Raw genomic sequence first — 20,834 nt, forward strand, 5'->3', positions numbered from 1 at the left:
TTTCTCTCTACGAAAAGCTAGACTTAGGCGAGCTTTCACCCACCCGAATGACATTATCCTTAGCTGATAGATCCGTGAAACACCCTAGGGGCATAGTCGAGAATTTGCTTGTTAAGGTGGACAGATTCGTTTTTCCGGCTGACTTCGTCATTCTCGACATGGAAGCCGATGAAAACGTACCGTTAATCTTAGGACGCCCGTTCTTGAACACCGCTAAAGCTCTCATAGATGTCTTTTTAGGCACCATCACACTTAGAGCGGGCGAGGAATCGGTAATTTTTAAGGTTATGAATTCGAGAGGGTCAAGTGATAAAGTGGAGGCGGTATCGTTAGTAGGGGAGTGCGAGAAGGATGAGAGAGATGAAGAGAAGGTGGTGAGTGGTCCGAGTCTAGAAAAAGTAATAGAACTCAAGTGTGGGGACCCACCTGATAGGAGAGTAGAGGAATTAGAAGCGAGAATGGTGCGTTTAGAATCTAAGCTAGAGATACTAAGCAAAGCTCAGTTTGGGGAGAGATTTCGATATGACGAGTCTAGATTCAAACCACCAAATGAGGAGTTGAGAGGCTGTGAGAGAGATAAGGGTGTTTGGATTGATTTGGGCAATAAGTATAATGGTGCTACAGCCCGTGACTGTGTGTTTGGAGGTGAGCTGCATCTCTATGATCCCCCATAAGTATGTGAGAAGTTGTTACTCATTTGTAGAGTTTGTAGCGTTTGTATCTTCATAATTTTTCGTAATTTTCGGTAGCTAATAGTTGTTCTTCGTAGTTTTTCGGGTCCTTGTTTGTGTTTTGAGTCATTTGCAGGAGAGCATTACCGAAGATTTGTAGGAAATTGCGAGAGAAATTAAGGTTCCAGGTGAGTTTTTTATACATAGGAAAATTTTGGTTGATTTTTGATGGGTTGAAAAAAAAATACACTCAAATTTTTTCTAAGGCAAAGAAAAAAAAATTTTTAGTAAACTTTCTGTTGAAAACGCTCTGGCGGGCCGCCACCCAGTTGACAAGTTTCTCGCCTGGGCCAGAGCGTAAGCTGGGTTACGTAATTGTTTCTTTTACGCTCTGGCGGGCCGCCACCCACCTCAGACTTTTCTGGTGGGCCGCCAGAAGCCTTATCTGCAGCCCAATTAATTTAAAACCCAAAATTTCATACCACCTACCCTTCTTCCCCATTACGCCAAACACTGCAGACCTCACCCTTCTTCCCCACCTAGCCGTAAACCCCTTACCTCACCATTTACACCCTCAATTACCCTCTACACCCACCATATTATCACCAAAAACCTCCATTATCACCTAAAATTATCTCACCCTCTCATCTATCACTTAAATACATCATTATCCACTGAAACATTACGTAACCTTTACCTCTACACAGTTAACACCAATCTCCACCGATAAACCCTCCAACCTCCATTACCACCTGAACTTCACAAACATCCCACTTACAGCCGACACACTACCACCCACCACCTCTCCCCACCGCCGTAACCCCTACCTGCCGACCACCCCCTTACAACCACCTCACCCCACCCCCTTACCACCGTAAACCCTAGCCCTCCTCCCTAAACCGCCGCTAAACCTCTTCCTCTCCTATCCGCCGCCGACCACCCTAACACTCCTCCCTAAACCACCAATAACCTACCCCACAGCCGATACACCCAATATCCCATCTAACCAGTACCACCGCCAATCCCTCCATAATCATCTCACACCTAAGTTCTTCCACATTCCTACCATCTTTCACCATAGAAATTGGATTTTGCATGGGGTTTCAAGGTTCAGCCGAGAATTTTCTCTATTCCTTCTTTTTTTTTTCTCACAAATCTCAGGTAATGTTCTTGCAAAATTTTTGTATTTTGAGTCTAGTAATTGTCGTTTTTGCTTGGTTTAGTTTTAGTTTAGGGTTGGGTTTTGATCTAGTAAAGTTGTTAGTTCATGTCAGTGATAGAGAAGGTCGCAGCAGGGTTGTTTTGGGTATATTTTGGTATGTGCAGGTTGCGGTTAGGTTTGGTTTTGGGTTAGATTACAATGTTCCTCATATGTTGGTCTAAGGTTATCCGACATTAAGTGTGGGGATGTATTTGGGAAATTTTTGAACTTGAACTCAGATTTATAACATCCGTTTGTAACCCGTTTCACTAAGGCAACGTTAAAGCGTTCAGCTTTATCTCGGTAATCACTTAATGTCGGTTTGGTTTATGGTTTGGTTGTGTGATGCTGATGATTGTCGGGCTAGATTTGGGAGCTGATTTGCTGAATTAGTGATTGGTTTGTAACACATTGACGTCTAAAGCGTAAAACTTGCATTTTTTTAATCGAAATTTTTGCAAAGAATGAAACCTCCTTTAACTAGGCGGAATTGTTCAATGCTAAAATTTGTTTTTTAAACTACTACATGGCTGATTTTAAGAAAGTTTGGAAGTCGTTGTCGGATTGTTAGGCACTCGTTTTAATTGCGGATAATTAAAGTGCCGGGAGGAGGTATAGTTTGTAATTTGTGTAGCTTGCGTCCATGTTAGATCGAGTCTAGTAATGGTTATTTTAGGGTCTTTAGTGTCGTTTTAATTGTATGTGAGTCGTCTTAGTGTCTTATTGCGTCTTTTGCTCACTTTATTATTGATACCACTCGCCCGTACTCAATCTCCATTCGGGCGAGGTTCGGTTATGCTTAAAAAGAGATTTGCAAAAATCGCTTTAATGTCACTTTGTTTATAAACTACGGCCGCGAACGAAATGCTATACGGCCGTTGTTTCTGTATATATTTGTTTATGTCAAAAAAAAATCAAAAATACAAAAAATAGTTTGTGACTAATATTCTGTTTGCTTCGTATTGCCATTATTGAATTGTTTTGCAGAATGTCACGTGCAGGAACTTCAAGTCGGGCCAACAGGAAACGAGACTGAGACACTCGCTCAGGAAAGGGCCCAGTGGGACACAGGCGGGTGATGAGGTGTTGGATGATGCGGAGTAGAGCGAGGATGCAGCGAGGATGACAGCTTATATCTTTTGTTTATTTTTATCTTTATGCTGTTTTTAATCCTCGTCTATTGGTTTGTACTTAAATACATTAAACAAGTTGGTTGGGATTTTGGGGTTGGTTGATATAATTGTGGATGGTTGTTGAACGTGATATATTATATTATCTTTTGCTAGTGTTTGGTGTTTGCGTGATTAGGTTGATATTTGTAGCCGCTTTCGTTCGCGTGTCCGAGGTTAGGAGTTGTTTGCTGAGCGCGTATCGAATTGGAGGGCTTATGTGGAAACGACTGGCACTTTGACAGTCTCACATACTCAGCTAAGTCGTTTCCCTTTTTGTTGTTGTACATTTTTTATTTATTTCGTTTGTAGTTTTTATTTCTAGGTAGTTGTTGAGTCGTGTTTTCGTTCTTGCATTAGGGACAATGCAATCTCTAAGTGTGGGGATGGGATATATGTAAATAATCGAGTCTTAATTATTAAAAATACAAAAAAAAAATAAAAATTTGAAAAAGTCAAAAAAATTGAAAAACCAGAAAATGTCCTGTGAAATAAAAGAAGTTTGCAAATTAAGACGGAAAATGATAGAATAGGTGAATTTTTGCTCGGGTTCGAATAATAATAATATGAGATTATCATAAATCGAGCTTGCGTCTAGTTAGGGATATGTGGATAGGCCCGAGTTTGGTTTTAAGTCCCTTTGAGTTAATATACCTTAATTGTCGGTTTACTAGTGGGTTTTCACCTGGGAGATATGGGAAATTAAAACCGCCAATAATAGTATAAGGGGCACCGTTATAAATTAAAACCGTTAGAGTTTTTGACCATGAAAAAAAATAGAATAAAAAGTGGGCTAGAAACTAAATGAAAGTAATGCATTCCTATGTAGTCTGAACTGGGGATAGCGACTCTACAGCAAGATTACCGCTAGGGTGTGTGAAATCGACTGTGCAAAAAGAGAAAAAAGTACCAAAACTTAAGTAATCTGTGGTTGGGGATAGCGACTCTACAGCCGGATTGCCTCTTAGTTAGGGAAAGCATCGTCTAGACTCACGATTAAATGAAAAAAAAAGCGAAAAAAAAAGAAAAAAAGAAAAATATGATTGTAAACTCTTCTGGTTTTGATATAAGACGGTTGGGAATTGGTCCAGTGATCGTTCCTTTAGTTCTATAAGCTTGAGGCGGGAGTAGGTGGACTGTAGATTCTAGCGTGAGACCCTAGGTAGACTGACCGCACTTAAATTAAATTCACATGATAAGGGCTTAGGATTGGATTCGGGTTTAAGGGGACAGGTATATTCGCAATCGCAGCTAACGCAAGTCTTGGTTTTAATTAAATATACCTATGCTTTTGACCCGAGTGAATATTTGTCTATGATTCCGTTGCATAATTCTTTTTCGAGGACGAAAAAAGAGTAAGTGTGGGGATGTTTGATGTATTGCAAAATACATCATTTATTCGTGTACAGTTTGTATAGTTTTAGTTATATTTAGTTTTGTTTTTCGTTAGAATATGTATACTATTGATCAAATCGTGTTTCGCAGGTCTTGATGTTCAAATATGCGAGAAAGCGAGTAAAATGAGTAAAAATATTGAAGTGTCAAGTCTTGAAGCATGTTGGAAAGGTCGAGGAGTTGAAATAGAGTTAAAGAGCTGAAAAATCACTCTCTGGCACCCCATCACCCACTAAGCAAGTTTCTGGCACCTGGCGAGAGTCTGAAGTTAGTACATGAGCTGAAAAACAAGGTGGCACCCCACCACCCAGTCCCTGATTTTGTGGCGCCCAGCCAGAACGTTCTGGCTGGCAATTATTACGAAAATTAAAAGGGTTTGTTATGAAAAGATATATATAAACATCCTAAACTTGGGAACAAACCCTAATTTCGAATTAGAGGCATCTGGGGGCGACTTATTGAGGATTCTTGGAGCACTTTTGGAGATTTTGAAGCCTAGGAATCATCGATACGAGTTCGGGGAAGAAGAATTTAAGATCTAATCGGGTTTTCTAGTTCTTTATCCTTGACTTTTCTTACAAAACTTGTTATGATGAATTCCGGTTTAGATTTCTTTGGATTGTTTTCACGTTTTATGATGCTTGGCTAAATTTATTAACCACCTAGACTTTGATGAATGGATTAATTTAGAGTTTTTACCGGTTATGTTATTTGCATGATTGTTATGGGTGATTGTGTTTAGTAAGAGGTTTGATTTAATGGTTTGATGTGTATGCGTACTTTGAATTGGTTTATTGGTATTACTTGCTTCATATGATTCTTAGTGACGGTCTATATCACAACATAGAGTCATATTAGGGTTTAGGATTTCGGTGAGTGTCTATATCACGTTAGAAAACCTTAACTCTTTAGGGATAATTGGCCAATAACCCCTAGAAGTAACTAGTAATAATTTGCTAATTCTTAGTGTTCTACTAGTCCTAATACCTGGAAAGTGAGGGGCTATTGGTAGGTCTTACCCGGCGAATTGCTTTAGATAGTCCTTGGAAAAGGTCATGTCTTGGTTTACCTGTCGGTCTCATTAGTCTATCAAGTCAAATTAATTACTTCGAACTACCCTAGACCTAGGATTGGAAAAGAATATGTCAACATTAGGGCACTTACACAATAATTAGACAACTGGAAAGGCGTCTAATAACCGGTAGGATTAACGGCCTAGGTAGCTCCACAGGTTTCTCCTTGAGAAGGGTCGAGGGGCCTCGATGGTTCTTAATAGGTTTAGTACTTTAAGATCCCGGTTCCATAACTCGTGCACTTAACTTAATCGGTAATCTCTTAAAAACAATCCAGGATTCTTGTCTAGGTGGTCTCGTTCTCATATAAGAAAGGCCCTCAGTCTTTATTCGTATTAGTTAATTATAGTTTAATTTAGTAGTTTAATATAGATTTTCTAGAGTTTCCGTAACCCCCCCCCCCAAACAAATAAACAAGTTAAGTCGTGTTTGTCAGTGTCTATTAGAGTCTAGTTTGCATGATATATAGAGTCCTGTGGTTCGATATCCGGACTTCCTAGGTTATACTACATTGATCGGTACACTTGCCGATTGTGTGGTTTAGGTTGAGTCTAGAATTTAAAGCTTTGTCGTGTCTAGTTTAGAGAGCCTAATATAGTTAATTTTTATAGTCTGTTTAGCACACATCAGTAATGAATTGCATGCTTCAAGAACTTGAATTAAACAGCAAATAAATTTTAAGATCACAAATTAAGATCACTAAAGTGGATAACTTTGTGTTAAAATCTTAACTCGGATCAACATAAATCACCACAGAAAATTTGAGGTATCTCAGAATATCAATGAATTGCATGCTTCAAAAACATGAATAAACAACAAATAAACTTCAATTGAACTCAAGAAGCACAGAGACTTATTCTCTGTTCATAAACTGTGGTGGTGACAAGGTAACTATAAACAACACAAATATGAAGGTGATACAGAGAGAGGGCCCCTCGTCATATAAACAATTAAGAACCGCTAATGTAAAAAAAATCAATCGACAATATACAATTGGATTAAACGAATTACGCTATGCGGATACACATAAAATTTTGACTTGTAATCAAACGAATTACCTTTGCGCTACTTGCGATCGGACCGTTCTTCCAGTTCTGGGATGATGCGTTCTTCCAGTTCTGGGATCGATTGTGGGATATTAAAGTAACTTTAACCCTAAAAGCTTGTGGGGGTTTTAAATGCTACTTCCACCAGCGTTTCAAAAAGAACTTTTCAACTAATCTAAAAGCCTTAAGCTTGTTTCAACCAAACAAGACTTTTATTGGACCTGGAGCTTTTTCTTAAAAGCTTGAAGCTTGAAACCCCTAAAAGCTCTTAAAAGCTCCTTGCTAGAAAAACAAAACCGAACTAGGAAAAAAAAGGTTCATAAACCCTTTGCAAAATGAAACCTTTACACTATTCAGTAAGTATAGGGCAGCCACCATCCTGCCAAAACCCCAAACCCCATCGCTATGCAGCACAGTCTCCTCCTCCGCCACCTCCGTCATGACCACCACCACTTCCGCCACTACCACCCGTCCACCACCACCACCACCTCTTCCTCCGTCGTCTCCTCCATCAACTGGGTCCGCGACAGAGCACTCGATCACGCCGTCGAGAAAGAACGCGACCTTAAACCCATGATCAACCTCAAAAACCTCATCAATTCCGAACCCTCAAAGTCTCTCCCTCTCAACATCATCTCCAATCAACGTTCGTCATTAGGTATCCCCACTCGCCCCATTGATTTCATTCGCAAATACCCTTCAATCATTCAAGAGTTTCTTCCGGGTGGCATTGGTATCCACCCACATGTCAAACTCACCCCTGAAACCCTCGCCCTTGATGCTGAAGAACAGCTTCTATTTGATAGTGACATTCATAAGAAAGATGTAGCCAATAGGTTATTGAAGTTGTTAATGTTAGGTAGAGTTAATCGAATCCCCCTTTCGGTTATCGATCGGTTGAAATGGGATTTAGGTTTGCCTAATGATTATGTTGAAACTCTTGTCCCCGAGTATCCTGATTACTTTCGTGTTGTTCGTAATAGTAATTGGGATGATCTTGAATTGGTTTGTTGGAGTGATGAGTTGGCGGTGTCGGTTATGGAAGCTAATTCGGTTAGTGAGTTTCCGTTGAAGTATTCGAGAGGGTTTGAGGTGGATAAGAAGTTTAAGAAGTGGGTTGACGAGTGGCAGAAGTTGCCATACGTTTCGCCTTATGAGAATATGTCGAGTTTGAAAAGTGAGGAAGCGGAGAAGTGGGTTGTCGGGTTGATGCACGAGGTGCTTCATATTTTGGTGCCGAAGAAGACGGAGAAGGATAATTTGTTGGTTTTTGGGGAGTATTTGGGGGTTAGGTCGCGGTTTAAGAAGGCGTTGTTGGAGCATCCGGGGATTTTTTATGTTTCGAGTAAGTTGCGTACGCATACGGTGGTTTTGAGAGAGGGGTATAAGAGGGATTTGCTTGTGGAGCGGGTTCAACATCCGGTGATGAAGTTGAGGTCTAGTTATATTCATTTGATGAATATGGTTAAGGAGAAAAGTAAGTCGAAGGATGCGGAAGTTGGAGAGAAAAAGCAAAAGAGGACCCGGGATTTGGATGTAGACGATGATGATGATGATGATGATGATGATGAGTTGAGTGATGATGTAAGCGAGGAGGAAGAAGACAATGATGAAACCGAAGGTGTTATTGACGGTGATGATGATGGTGATAGTGAAAGTGAGGATCTTGAAGAAAAGCAAAGAATACCCACGAAGCGAACGAATCTTGAAGGTCGAAAGATTGCGGATCTGAGAAGCAGGAGGCGTAGAAGCGATGATAATAGTGAAAGTGAGGATCTTGAAGAAAAGCATAGAATACCCACGAAGCGAACGAATCTTGAAGGGCGAAAGATTCCGGATCAGAGAAGCAGGAGGCGTAGAAGCGATGATAATAGTGAAAGTGAGGATCTTGAAGAAAAGCAAAGAATACCCACCAAGCGAACGCCTTTTGAAGTGCGAAAGAATCCGGTTCATCGAAGCAGGACGCGTAGAAGTAATGAAAATCGGGAAAGCGAGGATCTTGAAAATGGGAATACGACGATTAGAGGAAGAACTAGTAGGACAGAGAGGTTTCATGATTCAAATAGAAGAAACACTTCAAATTCAAGGGTTAATGATAATGATGGAAGAAGAGGCAGGGGAAACGATAGGAAATACGCGTTAGATGAAAGGTATTCAAGAACCAATCGGGTGCCTGATAGAAGGGATGCGAAGGAAACAAACCCTCGAAGATTTCTCAGAACAGAGTCCCCTGGTGCTCTAGCATCACGTGACAGATCATCAGAGAGATCAAATGGTTCAAGAACGAGAGAGGGGCGATCATCAGAGAAACCGGGTGCTTCGAGAACGAGAGAGGGGCGATCATCAGAGAGACCGGGTGTTTCGAGAACGAGAGAGGGGCGATCATCAGAGAGATCGGGTGCTTCGAGAACGAGAGAGGGGCGATCATCAGAGAGATCGCGTGTTTCAAGAACGCGAGAGGGGTGATTCTAAACTGGCCCCAGCCGTATGCATCATTGTTGAGTGAGTTTTTTTTTTTTTTTTTTACTTTGGTTATGTGTTAAAGTTTGTTTCCAAGATTTGTCATAGCCCACATGTATCAAAATTCAAATAACAGTTTTTATTGATCAGAAGGAGTTTTTTCATCATTTAGAACTTGTATGACCAGTTAACTGACACTTTGGTTTTGATACTAACTGAGCCAGTGATCATTGTTTGAAACTTGCATTGTAAGTATGTATGTTTGGTGGGTGGCTGTAAGCGAGCCGAGACGAGCTTGACTTGAACTCGGTTCGGTTGCTCCAGGGGAGTTCGTTATGCAGGCCAAAGCTTGGGTGAACTCAGTTATAAACCATTGTACATAGGGCTCAAAACATTATATAAGAATTGGAGTAGAGTCTTTATAAGATCGAGTTTGACTTGATTAGAGTGAAAAAGACATAAGAAAAAAGATTTTAATAATTTATTAAAAAGTAAAATGGCAAAATGGCGCCTTAGGTTTGGGCACTATTGCCACTTTAGGCAGGAAAGTTTTTTGTTTCAATCACTGAGGCCCCTGAAAGGTTTAAAATTGCCATTTTGGCCCACTTTTTAACACCTCTTTAACGTTGGCCATTAGCCTCGGGGGCAAAATTGTCATTTCTCACCTCAGGTCCATTTTGGCAACTAAAAAAAAACAAAATATTTATTTTTCAATTTTATATAAAACCCACCCCATCCCAACTAGCAGCGGCAATTCTTGACCCGACCCGAAACCCGACACAAAAAAAAGTTCAGATTAAAAAAAAGATTTTGGGCCACTTTCAACTTATTGATTTGACCTGGATTGGGTCAAAATTGCTACTTCAACTAAATATGAACCGTGAATCTCGGTTTCATATTTACAGTTAAAGAGACGCATCAAATGATGTTGAAACATGTTATTTTTACAGCCCTTTTTCAGTTTTTCACTAATTTTCTTGTAGAATTTGTATATAACCAACGTTGGTTTAGTTACCGCATTTAAAATCTATTTGACCTCAGTCATATTAACACCGACTTAACCTCTCTTATTGGGATTTGACTGAAACTCGGTTGCAAATTCAAACGGTCACATGAAAGTGAAGACCACGGTCAGCTGTAATCGAGTTTGACCAGTACGATTAACCTTCCTGTGGCTTGTTCTTTCAGATACAGAACCAGCAGTTGACTATCTTTGGTCAAAATAATAGCCACCGCCTGCCTGCCTTTGGATATTAAATCTGATTAATCTGCATCAGTTATATAAATCAAGTGATCTTTGACTAGTGGAACATTATTTGTTTGACTTTTAGCCTGATAAGATTTTACTGTTTTTGGAGGATTGATTCTGTAAGCTCACAAGTAACATGTATGTAACTATGATGCAGTACCTTTTTCAGTTTATATGTATTTCTTGTAGCCATAACATAACATGTCAGCCTTTGACTTTCTGGTCAACCAATGCATTTTTATCAGGATATAACTAACATATTAAGGTATAAACATCTTCAATGTTTTGAACCTTCCTGATGCATTAAGATATTACCAACATTGCTCTCATTGATAAAGATAAATATAGCGGGTCAAAACAGTTGGGTCCAAGTGTCCTAGTGTTTTGACCCGCTATATCTGTCTTTATTGCGGCTGGTGGCAACAACAGTGGAGGCAGGGGTGGGCTAGGATTCACTCGTTGGGATGGGGTGGGTTTTATATAAAATAAATTAAAATATTTTGTTTATTTTTAAATTGCCAAAATGACCCCTGAGATGAGAAATGACAATTTTGCCCCTGAGGTCATCGGCCAGCGTTGAAGGGGTGTTAAAAAAGTGGGGGGGGGGGGGGATGGCAATTTTAAACCTTTCAGGCCTTGGTGATAAAAAAAAATTCTGTCTAAAGTGGCAATAGCGCCCAAACCTCAGGGGCCATTCTGGCATTTTACTCTTAATTAAAAAATTTAATTAAGTGCTAGTAATATTTCTTTTAACTGTTAATTATCACTAATAACAATTATTGTTTATACCGTCCCTAATATTTTACAAAGCAACTTTAATCTTATAGATTGATGAAAAGCTTCAAAAAGTTAGAACCATATGTGTATTTTTGGTATGAGATTCCTCTTACAATAAGATACAGTTTCTTCGGTCAAGTATATTAGGTTACTAACTGTCATATGGTTATGTGATACGGCACATGGACATCAAAACAACTTTCTTTAAAGGACAACATATGATGCATCTGAAAGATTTTGTCGATCAACAAGGCGGGCTGAAGTATAGATCAAATGAAGCAGCCTCTTAGGGCCCCCACTTTTTATCTTTAGCGTTTTCGGCTGTGTGTCCAAAAAGGTTTCGCTGTTGCCATTTTAGTCCACTGGGTTAACTTTATCCATTATTTTTGTTAACGAGAAGGGCGATTCAGTCATTTTATATGGCTGAATTGCCTTACTAGTCCACTGGGTTAACTTTATCCATTATTTTTGTTAACGAGAAGGGCGATTCAGTCATTTTATATGGCTGAATTGCCTTACTAGTTAACAGAATTACATATAAAATGACCGAATTGCCCTTCTGGTTAACAGAAAAAACGGATGAAGTTAACTCAGTGGACTAAAATGGCAACGGTGAAACCTTTTTGGACCCACAGGAGAAAAATGAAACATTTGAACTAAACTGACAAAATAGCTAAAACTACAGGGCCTAAATGGCATTTAGCTTAGAAAAATATTAAGTTTATATTTATTTTAGTTTTTGATTCTTATTTTAGTATTCTTTCTGCAGTTTATATTTATTTTATTTTCATCTGCTCACAAGTGTTCTACATTTGTTTTTGGAAACACTAGGTATGTGTATGTTTCTCAGGCTGGATTAAAGGCATTTTGCCTTTTGGATACACTGCCAAAGTTCAACGCATGTTTTCTGTTGTTTTATAATCGTCGTTTTGTATTTAAAGACTTTGTAATGTACAGACGACCTTAGTCTATAAGCGAATTTAGTAAAATTCGCTTATGACTTAAGGAGGCGACTTTAGTCGCCAAGCCTAAATATAGATGTGTGTACATGTATTATTTAAAGTGCTTGATTTTTTATATATATATTTTTTTGTTTTCTTGTTGACCTTTTATTTGTTTATTTATGTTTGGTTGTTATTTGCTGATGTCATTTATTCTGTTTCTTTATACTAATACTCTTTCTTTATACTAATTCTGATTCTTGATACTAATCTTCTATTATTAGTATTGGAAATCTTTTTAAAAGAAAATCTATCTAATATAGTAATGATCTGTCTTTTTGAGTTATATTAACCGGTTTAATTAATATTATGTCTTTTTGAGTTATATTAACCGGTTTAATTAATATATCATCATATGGGGTTTTTGACCCGACTCGTTTTTTACCCGACCCATTCCCTTTGTCGAAAATTTATTTATTCATCACTCATTATCAGTTCTTCTGTTATATGTTCAAAGAGTTTGATTTTTATTTGGTTTATAGAATGAACATAATCAACTCGTGAATATCGTAATTAATCTCATGAAATATCATAAATATTTGAGTAAATTACAAAAATCGTCCTTTATGTATGTCACTTGATACAAAGTGTGTTCTTTATCTTCCATAATTACAGAAAACGTACTCGGTCTTTGCAAACTCTTGCAAGTTATGTCCTTTAGCCCTAACTCAGTTAATTTTTTGTGGTTAAATCTGACTAAATGGACCCCACATGAGGGTATTTTGGTCATTTTACTCTCATGTGGGGTCCATTTGGTCAAATTAAACCACAAAAATACCTTCATGTAGGGTCCATTTGGTCAGATTTAACCACAAAAATTAACTGAGTTAGGGCTAAAGGACATAACTTGCAAGGGTTTGCAAACATCGAGTACGTTTTCTGTAATTATTGAAGACAAAGGACACAGTTTGCAATAAGTGACATACATAAAGGACGATTTTTGTAATTTACTCTAAATATTTATCACTATACATGATACATGCATACTACAAAACAAAAGCGTCATTTCATGGAACTCTTACCATTGTAACTCGGCATTGTAGCTCATGATATCGGTTTCGTTAATTAACTGATGATAACTGAACAGGACAGGTTGAATCTTAAATTGTTCCTAGATGAATCGTGATTAACCATTTTAAAATCATAGACATTTGTATTTAGCATCATCTGGTTAAGCTACATACACAAAATCAAGCCAAATCAATGTAAAATCAGCAAATGAGGATTACCTCGCAAAATACAACATAAGAAAATACCCAACGATCAGAATATAATAAGGTGAAACTTCTATTTCTACCTCCAAAACCAAAGATTTCGACCCGACCCGACCCGTTAACGACCCGAAACGTCTCAACCCGACCCGGTCTGTTAATGACCCAAACGTATCGAACCGAGCATGCCCGTTAACTACCTGTAACGTCTCAACCCAACCCAACCCAGTCCATTAACGACCTGAAACGTCCCGACCCGAACTGACCCATTAACGATCCAAAACGTCCCGACCCGAACTGACCCATTAACGACCCAAAACGTCTCGATTTAGCCCGATCAGCGAGCCGGGATCAGTAGGTTCCAATTCAATTGCCAAACGAACATATCAAGAATGGAACTAATATTCCAATTCCAACAAATTCCAATTCTTATTAAAATGTTTAAATTCCAAATCCAATTCCTTCCCATTCCAATTCCATTACATTACATTCCATGAAACTAACACTACCTTAATCTTACAATCATTGCTTTAAATCAAAATCCCCCTTCGGAGAAGCAATAGCAGTCGAAAATCTGCTTCCGACCTACGCAACCACAACCCAAATGACAACGACGCTAACGCGATTATCGAAAATTGAAGCTGCATTTGGTACAGACCGCAAAAATTTCATCAAGAACCAACCGAGTTTTGCTCCTAGAATGGTGGGTAAAAAAACAAGAGAAAAACACAAGGCTTTTGACTGTGAAACTAGAAAAGTAAATCCCAAACATGACGACATTGCTTACGACAAGGTGAGCACATCTTTAGAATGGTACTGTTGATGATGTAATGTCATAAACGTGTAGACCAACATCAATATTCAACTCCATTCTCATTAAGCAAAAAAAAAAAAGTAAAAAAAAAAAGAAAAGAATATAACCTATCATCACAAAGTCATAAACCATTTTCTCTGCCACCAAGAACATTTCCCTACCTTTTCCTTGCATTTTTCCTTTTTCAATCATATTCCTGCCAAATTTTATTTAATAATATTTTATTTAAACGATAAAGAATCTCACGTGTAAATCCATCCTGTTTGGGGCTATGTCTAAGGTCAATTCCTCGACCGTCATGAGACCGTGCCCCCTAAAGCGCGTGAACCGGATGAAATCCGTAACCTGTCTCTCCCGGTCAAGTTCGAACCCGGGATTAAAAAACAAGAATCAAATCTGGGTCTCCACTAGGAAGCTAGACCGTTTGACCACTGGACCAACATCTCGATACTTAATTTAATAATACTGAGTTTAGATAAACATCAACTCTATTTTTGATTAATTTATCAACTTTTAATTTTATTCCCCTTTAAAAATAAAAATTTTGTTCTGATCGTTGTTTGTTACCAAACTTCACAATCACTCTGTTTATTATTTATTTATTTATTTATATTTATAATAATCTATAATAGTAATACACACACAGGGGAATACTTATCTGCTGCTGCTGCTTCTTCTTCCTTTTCAACTGTTCAAACTAGAAACCCTAATTCAAACTTTCTTCAAATCAAAACACAAATTCATGATCAAATCATAAGTTGTTCACCGATAATTATCATCTTCTCCAAGCTCTATTAACCGATTCACTTAATTTCGATTTTAACGTACGGTTCCTTATCTAGGGTTTCGAATTTCAAACCCTAATTCGAAATCAAATCGTATCTGTAGCTGTTATTAGTTCATTAATTATTGATCATCATCATCTTCTTCTTCAATTTCTGTTGTCTGATTCAGGTAATTTCAGTTTTAACCGTACGGTTCATGATTTAGGGTTTTGATTTTGTTCAAAATTAGGGGAAATCATCGTACTGTTCCTTGATCATTAATCATCATCATCTTCTTCTTCTTCTTCTTCTTCTTCTTCAAGTTTTGTTATCTGATTCAGGTAATTTTGATTTTGACTCGTGATTTATGATTTAGGGTTTTGAATTTTGAAATTGGGGGGGGGGGTGATTAATCTAATTTTGTGTTTGTTGTGATATTTATATATTTATTTAATTGTAGTTAGTCAACAAGTCAACCATGATTAGATCATACGGAAATCCAGTTATGTTGAATATGAGTTATGATTCTGAAGAACATGAATCAGCTGTTGAATCTGAACAGTTGTTGAGTGAAGATTTTGAAGGATTGAGTTATGATGAAGATAAGATGAGGTTAAAGCTTCAAGAGCTTGAAGCAGCACTGCTTGATGATGCTAACGAAGATAACGATTCGGGGCCGAATCGGAGCATGGAGATTGAATCTTCGGGGTATTCGGGTTCCGGTTCTGCCCTAGAGTCACCAAACGGGTCGTCTTCGTATAACTCGTATGTTAGGACGGGTGCGATTACTCCAAAAGACCTGCTTTTCGAGTGTGCGTTGGTGCTGTCGGAAGGGAACGTCGAAGGGGCGTTGAATATGATAAACGAGCTGCGACGAACGGTTTCGATTGATGGAGAGCCGTCGCAGAGGATTTTGGCGTACATGGTGGAAGCTCTTGCGGCTCGTGTGGCGGTTTCAGGTAAAGGGCTTTACAAAGCTTTGAAGTGTAAAGAACCGCCTTCGAAAGATCGGCTTTCGGCTATGCAAGTGTTGTTTGAGGTTTGCCCGTGTTTCAGGTTCGGGTTCACGACAGCGAATGGGGCGATTCTGGAGGCGTTTGTAGGAGAAAAAATGGTGCATGTGATTGATTTCGATATTAACCAAGGAAGCCAGTATATAACCCTGTTGCAGACGCTAGCGGGTCAAAGCCCGAGACCCCATTTGAGGTTGACTGGTGTTGATGACCCGGAGTCGGTTCAAAGACCCGTTGGCGGGCTGAACCATATCGGGATGAGACTCAAGGAACTCGCTAAATCCCTCAATCTCGACTTCGAATTCAACTCTGTGGCGGCAAATATAGCGGTGGTTGAACCCGACATGCTTAACTGCAGGGCGGGTGAGGCGGTGATCGTGAACTTCGCATTCCAGCTCCACCACATGCCCGATGAGAGTGTTTCCACCGTGAATCAAAGAGATCAGCTTCTGAGAATGGTAAAGAGTTTAAACCCGAAACTCGTAACCGTTGTCGAACAGGATGTAAACACGAACACGGCCCCGTTTTTGCATAGGTTTCATGAAGCATACAGTTATTATTCCGCTCTGTTTGATTGTATTGATGCGACACTGCCACGCGAGAGTCAGGAAAGAGTGAATGTGGAGAAACAGTGTCTGGCTCGCGATATAGTTAACATAATCGCGTGTGAAGGCGAAGAGAGGATTGAGCGGTACGAAGTGTCGGGAAAGTGGAAGGCTCGGATGATGATGGCAGGGTTTAAGCCGTGCCCGATTAGTGAAAATGTGAATGATTCGATTCGAGAACTTATAAAACAGTATAGTGATAGGTATAACATGAAAGTCGAACCGAATGCAGTTCATTTCGGTTGGGAAGATAAAGTGTTGGTCGTCGCTTCGGCTTGGAGGTAAGAATCATATTGTTTATAAAATAAGACGTGTATTGTTGTAACTTTGTAACTTGTAACTTTTTTTGTTATTCGAGTGACTCTTAACCAATAACTTATTATTGTTTCGTTTCTCTTGGTAGTCGGTAAACAGGGTTGGAACCGCAACCTACGACCAGTCTTGGGCCTAGTTTGAAACTAGTCCCAAGAAGCATGGTCCTCTGAGGTTCCAGTTCCAACCCGGTTAAGCCCGTCGGTCCTTAATATGTCATGTAATTTAAGCACGAAGCCCGGTTGTAAGTTATAACTGGGCCCTGTTATATAATAGAGTTGCATTATATTTGTTGGTGTAATTGTAACATCTATATTCGTCAGTGTATATGATTTTTTAATTTTTTTTTTTTAATTTGTAACATCTATATTCGTTAGTGTATATGATTTTTTAATTTTTTTTTGATTTGTAACATCTATATTCGTTAGTGTGTATGATTTTTTTTTAATGGATGTATGTAGCTGTAACCTTCGAGGTCTTGTATCTAGAAACGATTGTAAATTTGTTTATGGTCAACACCATTTAAAAACATTTATCTTGATATGGTGCACTGATGATATACACCAAGATTTTTCGACTATAGGAAAAAAGTCAGCTCAAGTAGTGGATACTTATTAGACCAGTTCATATGTAATATGATAATTTTATCGTAACCATTTTCTTTGCAAGTTATCGCGAAGACCAGAAAAAACGGCATTACTTTTCATATTTGTAAAATGTATCAATCCTGTTGCATCTTTAGTTGACCTCTCATATTTGAAAAGAACGGCATATAAATATAACAAGTCAGCAAGTCGTAATAACCTCTCATTCAAAGTTTTGTAAATATATCTCAAGGATCAACGTATATGCTATAAACGTTTTCAAGTCTGAATTTCATTTGCTAAAATACATATTCATCTCACTGAAAAGATTAAGGGGGTGTTTGGGAGTTTTTTTTAAAGTTAAATGGTGTTTGGGATTGGGAGTCTATTAAGAGGAAAAGTCAATAAGTCATTCAATTGTGACTTATTAACTTTTTCAAAAAGTCATAAGGAGTTTGGAAAAGCTAAGCTAAACACCCTCTAAAAAAATCTTAGAATTGTGTGAAGACTTTTATTTATTTTTCTAATACAGAAAATGTAAGTTAAAAGACTATTATGCCTATGGCTTTATAGCCTAGTGACATCTTAAGGGTGAAGGGGCACCCCCCTAATAAGGTGAGGGGAAACTTTTTTTAACCCAATCATACGTTGCCATGTCATTTCCCCTCTATAACTTCCCTCTTGTCCAAAAACATACGGGGTGCACCCCTCATGAGGTGAGGGAAAACCATTTAAAAAAGAAAAACATATTATTGGTTGAAAAGTTAGTCGGCCACCCTTTTCCTCTCTTCCCACAATCGGTAAACATCCACCGATTTTAATCCCCTTCATGCGGTGAAAAGAGATGGCGGCACCCTTCCCTCATGCGGCAAACCCTCCCCTCATGCATTCACCGAAGACACTGCCGACACCCTAAGGGTGGGATAAGGCTTTGAGATCAATAGGTCTTGGGTTTGATTCCTACAAAGGGGTTTTCCCATATTTATTGGGTTTTCTCCTGAATTGTTGTATACGTATTATACCCATGGTTGCAAAAGTCGCTAGGCGCTCCCTAGTCGGTCGACCGGGGAGTTGAGAGTACTCGGCCTTGGCAGAGAGTACACGGGGAGTACTCGGACATGCCAAATTATAAAGAAATTAGTTTTCGGAAAGTAAATATATGTCAAATAACATAAATTTACTAATATTTATAACAAAATACGTGAAATTGATATTCATTCTTTAATATGATAGGCATAGAACTTATGTTTTATTTTATTTTAAGTCAAACTCGGCCTGAGTTGACCTACTAGATCCGATTTTGGCCGATGTTGACCGCATTTGATCAATTCTGAGTAATTAGTCGGAGTTGAAGAAAGTCGCCTCGGCAACCTACCTTGTAGCGACTACTCGGGGAGTAGTCGGCCTTGGAGACCTTGTTTTACAACCATAGTGGAGATGGATATGATCGGGTGATTCTGCTGATGGCACGATAATATTACAGTGATCCGTCAGTGATTCAAATTTGCCGTTAAAAAAAAAAAAGAAAAGAAAAGACTGTTAACTAAAATAAAATAATAGATAAGCATGGATACATGACATATCGGAGAACAAGTAGACAAGTACTATACCTACGGATTAAAATAAACAGGGTTATTGTGAAGTTTGGTAACAAACACATAATTAAAGAATAATAAATTAATCAAGATATAAATGCCTTTCAAAAAAATCAAGATATAAATAGTAATCCATTAATTAAATCGAATTTTTTCAATAAAACCTTCCAGAAACTCAAAGGAGAGAAAGCGAAATTCACCTACAAAATTTCTTGGTGACAGAGTAAATGGTTTTTGACCTCTGCCGTGAAAATTCTTATCTTATTTTTTTTAATGAAAATAAAATATGAATTTTAATTATCATTTTATTTTATTTTATTTTATTACTATAAAAAGCAACAAATATAGGCATCAAGAGTTGTAACTTGTGTTTAGGGCATTTTTCAAAAAAAAAAAAAAAAAAACTTGAATTTTTACTTTTAACCCAAAAGGTTTTTACCTTTTTCATTTTAACCCTACGTAATTTGGTTTTTTAACTTTAACCCAAAACTTTTCATTATTTGCAATTTAACTTCAAAACTTTTGTTACTTATACTTTTCATCTTTCGCAAATTTTCGTTTTGCGTATAGTTCTAAATTTTTCGAGTTAATACGACGCAACGTGCATGTGTGGTTCAACGTTTTTATTCTATTTAATTATCATTCTTAATAAATTATTGTTGAACAAAACAACAAATTACAATAAAGTGACAGGTAAACGGACAACACCTAGTTTGAAACTAGTCCCAAGAAGTAGGGTGCAAATGAGTCGAGCCGAGCCCGAGCTTGATCAGGCTCGAGCTCGATTAACTTATGAGAACTCGGGCTCGAGCTCGGCTCGATTCAAGCTTTGTTTTCAAGGCCCGAGCTCGGCTCATTTATATTTTCTCAAGCTCGAGCTCGGCTCGGGCTCGGCTCGTTTATTATGTATTAATTAATATATTAAATAAAAATAATATAAATAATAGACTTTTTAGGCTCGCGAGCTCGATAAGTGAAGCTCGGGCTCGGGCTCGTTTACCATATAAGCTTATTTTTAGGTTCGAGGTCGGCTTGTAAACAAGTTTGAATAAGCTCGGCTCGACTCGGCTCGTTTACACTAAGGCTCGACGAGCCTAACGAGCTTCAAATGCGAGGCTCGAGCTCGGGCTCGATAAACAAACGAGCTTTATATTAGGCTCAAGCTCGGCTCGGGCTCGATAAGGCTCGGCTCGCTTTGAGCTTTTTCTCGAGCCGATCTCGAGTAGCTCGCGAGCCGCTCGGCTCGTTTGCACCCCTACCAAGAAGCATGGTCCTCTGAGGTTCCGGTTCCAACGTGGTTAAGCCCGACAATTCTTAATATGTCTTACAATTTAAACATGAAGTCCGGTTATAAGTTATAACGGGGCCCTGTTGTATAATAGAGTTGTTTTATTTTTGTTGCAGTAAATTTTTGTCGATAGAACGATTTATGTAACTGTAACCTCTATATTCGATAGTGTATATGATTATAATTTACGGTTGTGACATTTATCTTATTATATACATCGGTCTTGAGATCTTTCGACTGTATAATATACCCAAAGTCAGCTCAAGGGGTCGATACTCGAAAAACGGCATTACTTTTCACATTTGAAATGTATCGGTCCAGTTGTATCTTTGGTTGACTTGGATTAAAGCTAATAAAATCTTCTAAGTTGAAGAGGTATGGTCCCAAATCACGTATGAACATGTGTCAACGGGACCACATCACTCCAAGCCGGTGACCTCACAATACAAAGGTTTCTATATGGTTCTGGAAAGGGACACATGGCGAACAAGAAGATGCTCTCAGCATACAGAAAGGACAACAGGTGGTATCAATGGCAGGACGCTAGCATCGATCGCAAGATCTTCACAAGACAAACTGACAACCAGTACAAAAGGACGCTGAGCT

The 20,834-nt window shown here is 38.5% G+C and overlaps 2 protein-coding genes and 1 long non-coding RNA gene across 7 annotated transcripts; all 3 read left to right on the top strand.

Moving 5' to 3' along the window:
* Positions 1-1,172: 1,172 nt before the first annotated feature.
* Positions 1,173-3,157, top strand: LOC110934737. Its single transcript, XR_002588587.2, has 2 exons — positions 1,173-1,832; positions 2,860-3,157. It is a non-coding gene; the product is annotated as an uncharacterized LOC110934737 (long non-coding RNA).
* Positions 3,158-6,875: 3,718 nt separating this feature from the next.
* LOC110936646 (protein WHAT'S THIS FACTOR 1 homolog, chloroplastic) lies at positions 6,876-11,344 on the top strand. 2 transcript variants are annotated; one of them, XM_022179059.2, is made up of 2 exons: positions 6,876-9,057; positions 11,252-11,344. In XM_022179059.2, the coding sequence occupies exon 1, from the start codon at positions 6,961-6,963 to the stop codon at positions 9,019-9,021; it is 2,061 nt and encodes a 686-aa protein (XP_022034751.1). In that variant the 5' UTR covers positions 6,876-6,960; the 3' UTR covers positions 9,022-9,057; positions 11,252-11,344. The 2 variants fall into 2 exon arrangements, with proteins under 2 accessions (XP_022034751.1, XP_022034750.1); XM_022179058.2 differs by lacking the exon at positions 11,252-11,344 and adding an exon at positions 10,204-10,370.
* Positions 11,345-14,690: 3,346 nt separating this feature from the next.
* LOC110936647 (scarecrow-like protein 1) lies at positions 14,691-17,062 on the top strand. 4 transcript variants are annotated; one of them, XM_022179062.2, is made up of 2 exons: positions 14,691-15,021; positions 15,292-17,062. In XM_022179062.2, exon 2 carries the CDS (start codon positions 15,310-15,312, stop codon positions 16,732-16,734), a length of 1,425 nt encoding a protein of 474 aa, XP_022034754.1. In that variant the 5' UTR covers positions 14,691-15,021; positions 15,292-15,309; the 3' UTR covers positions 16,735-17,062. The 4 variants fall into 4 exon arrangements, with proteins under 4 accessions (XP_022034754.1, XP_022034752.1, XP_022034753.1 ...); XM_022179060.2 differs by having other exon boundaries at positions 14,694-15,172; XM_022179061.2 differs by having other exon boundaries at positions 14,694-15,172; positions 15,296-17,062.
* Positions 17,063-20,834: the final 3,772 nt, after the last annotated feature.

This window comes from Helianthus annuus, chromosome 4 (assembly GCF_002127325.2).
Source record: "Helianthus annuus cultivar XRQ/B chromosome 4, HanXRQr2.0-SUNRISE, whole genome shotgun sequence".
Classification (NCBI taxonomy): domain Eukaryota; kingdom Viridiplantae; phylum Streptophyta; class Magnoliopsida; order Asterales; family Asteraceae; genus Helianthus; species Helianthus annuus.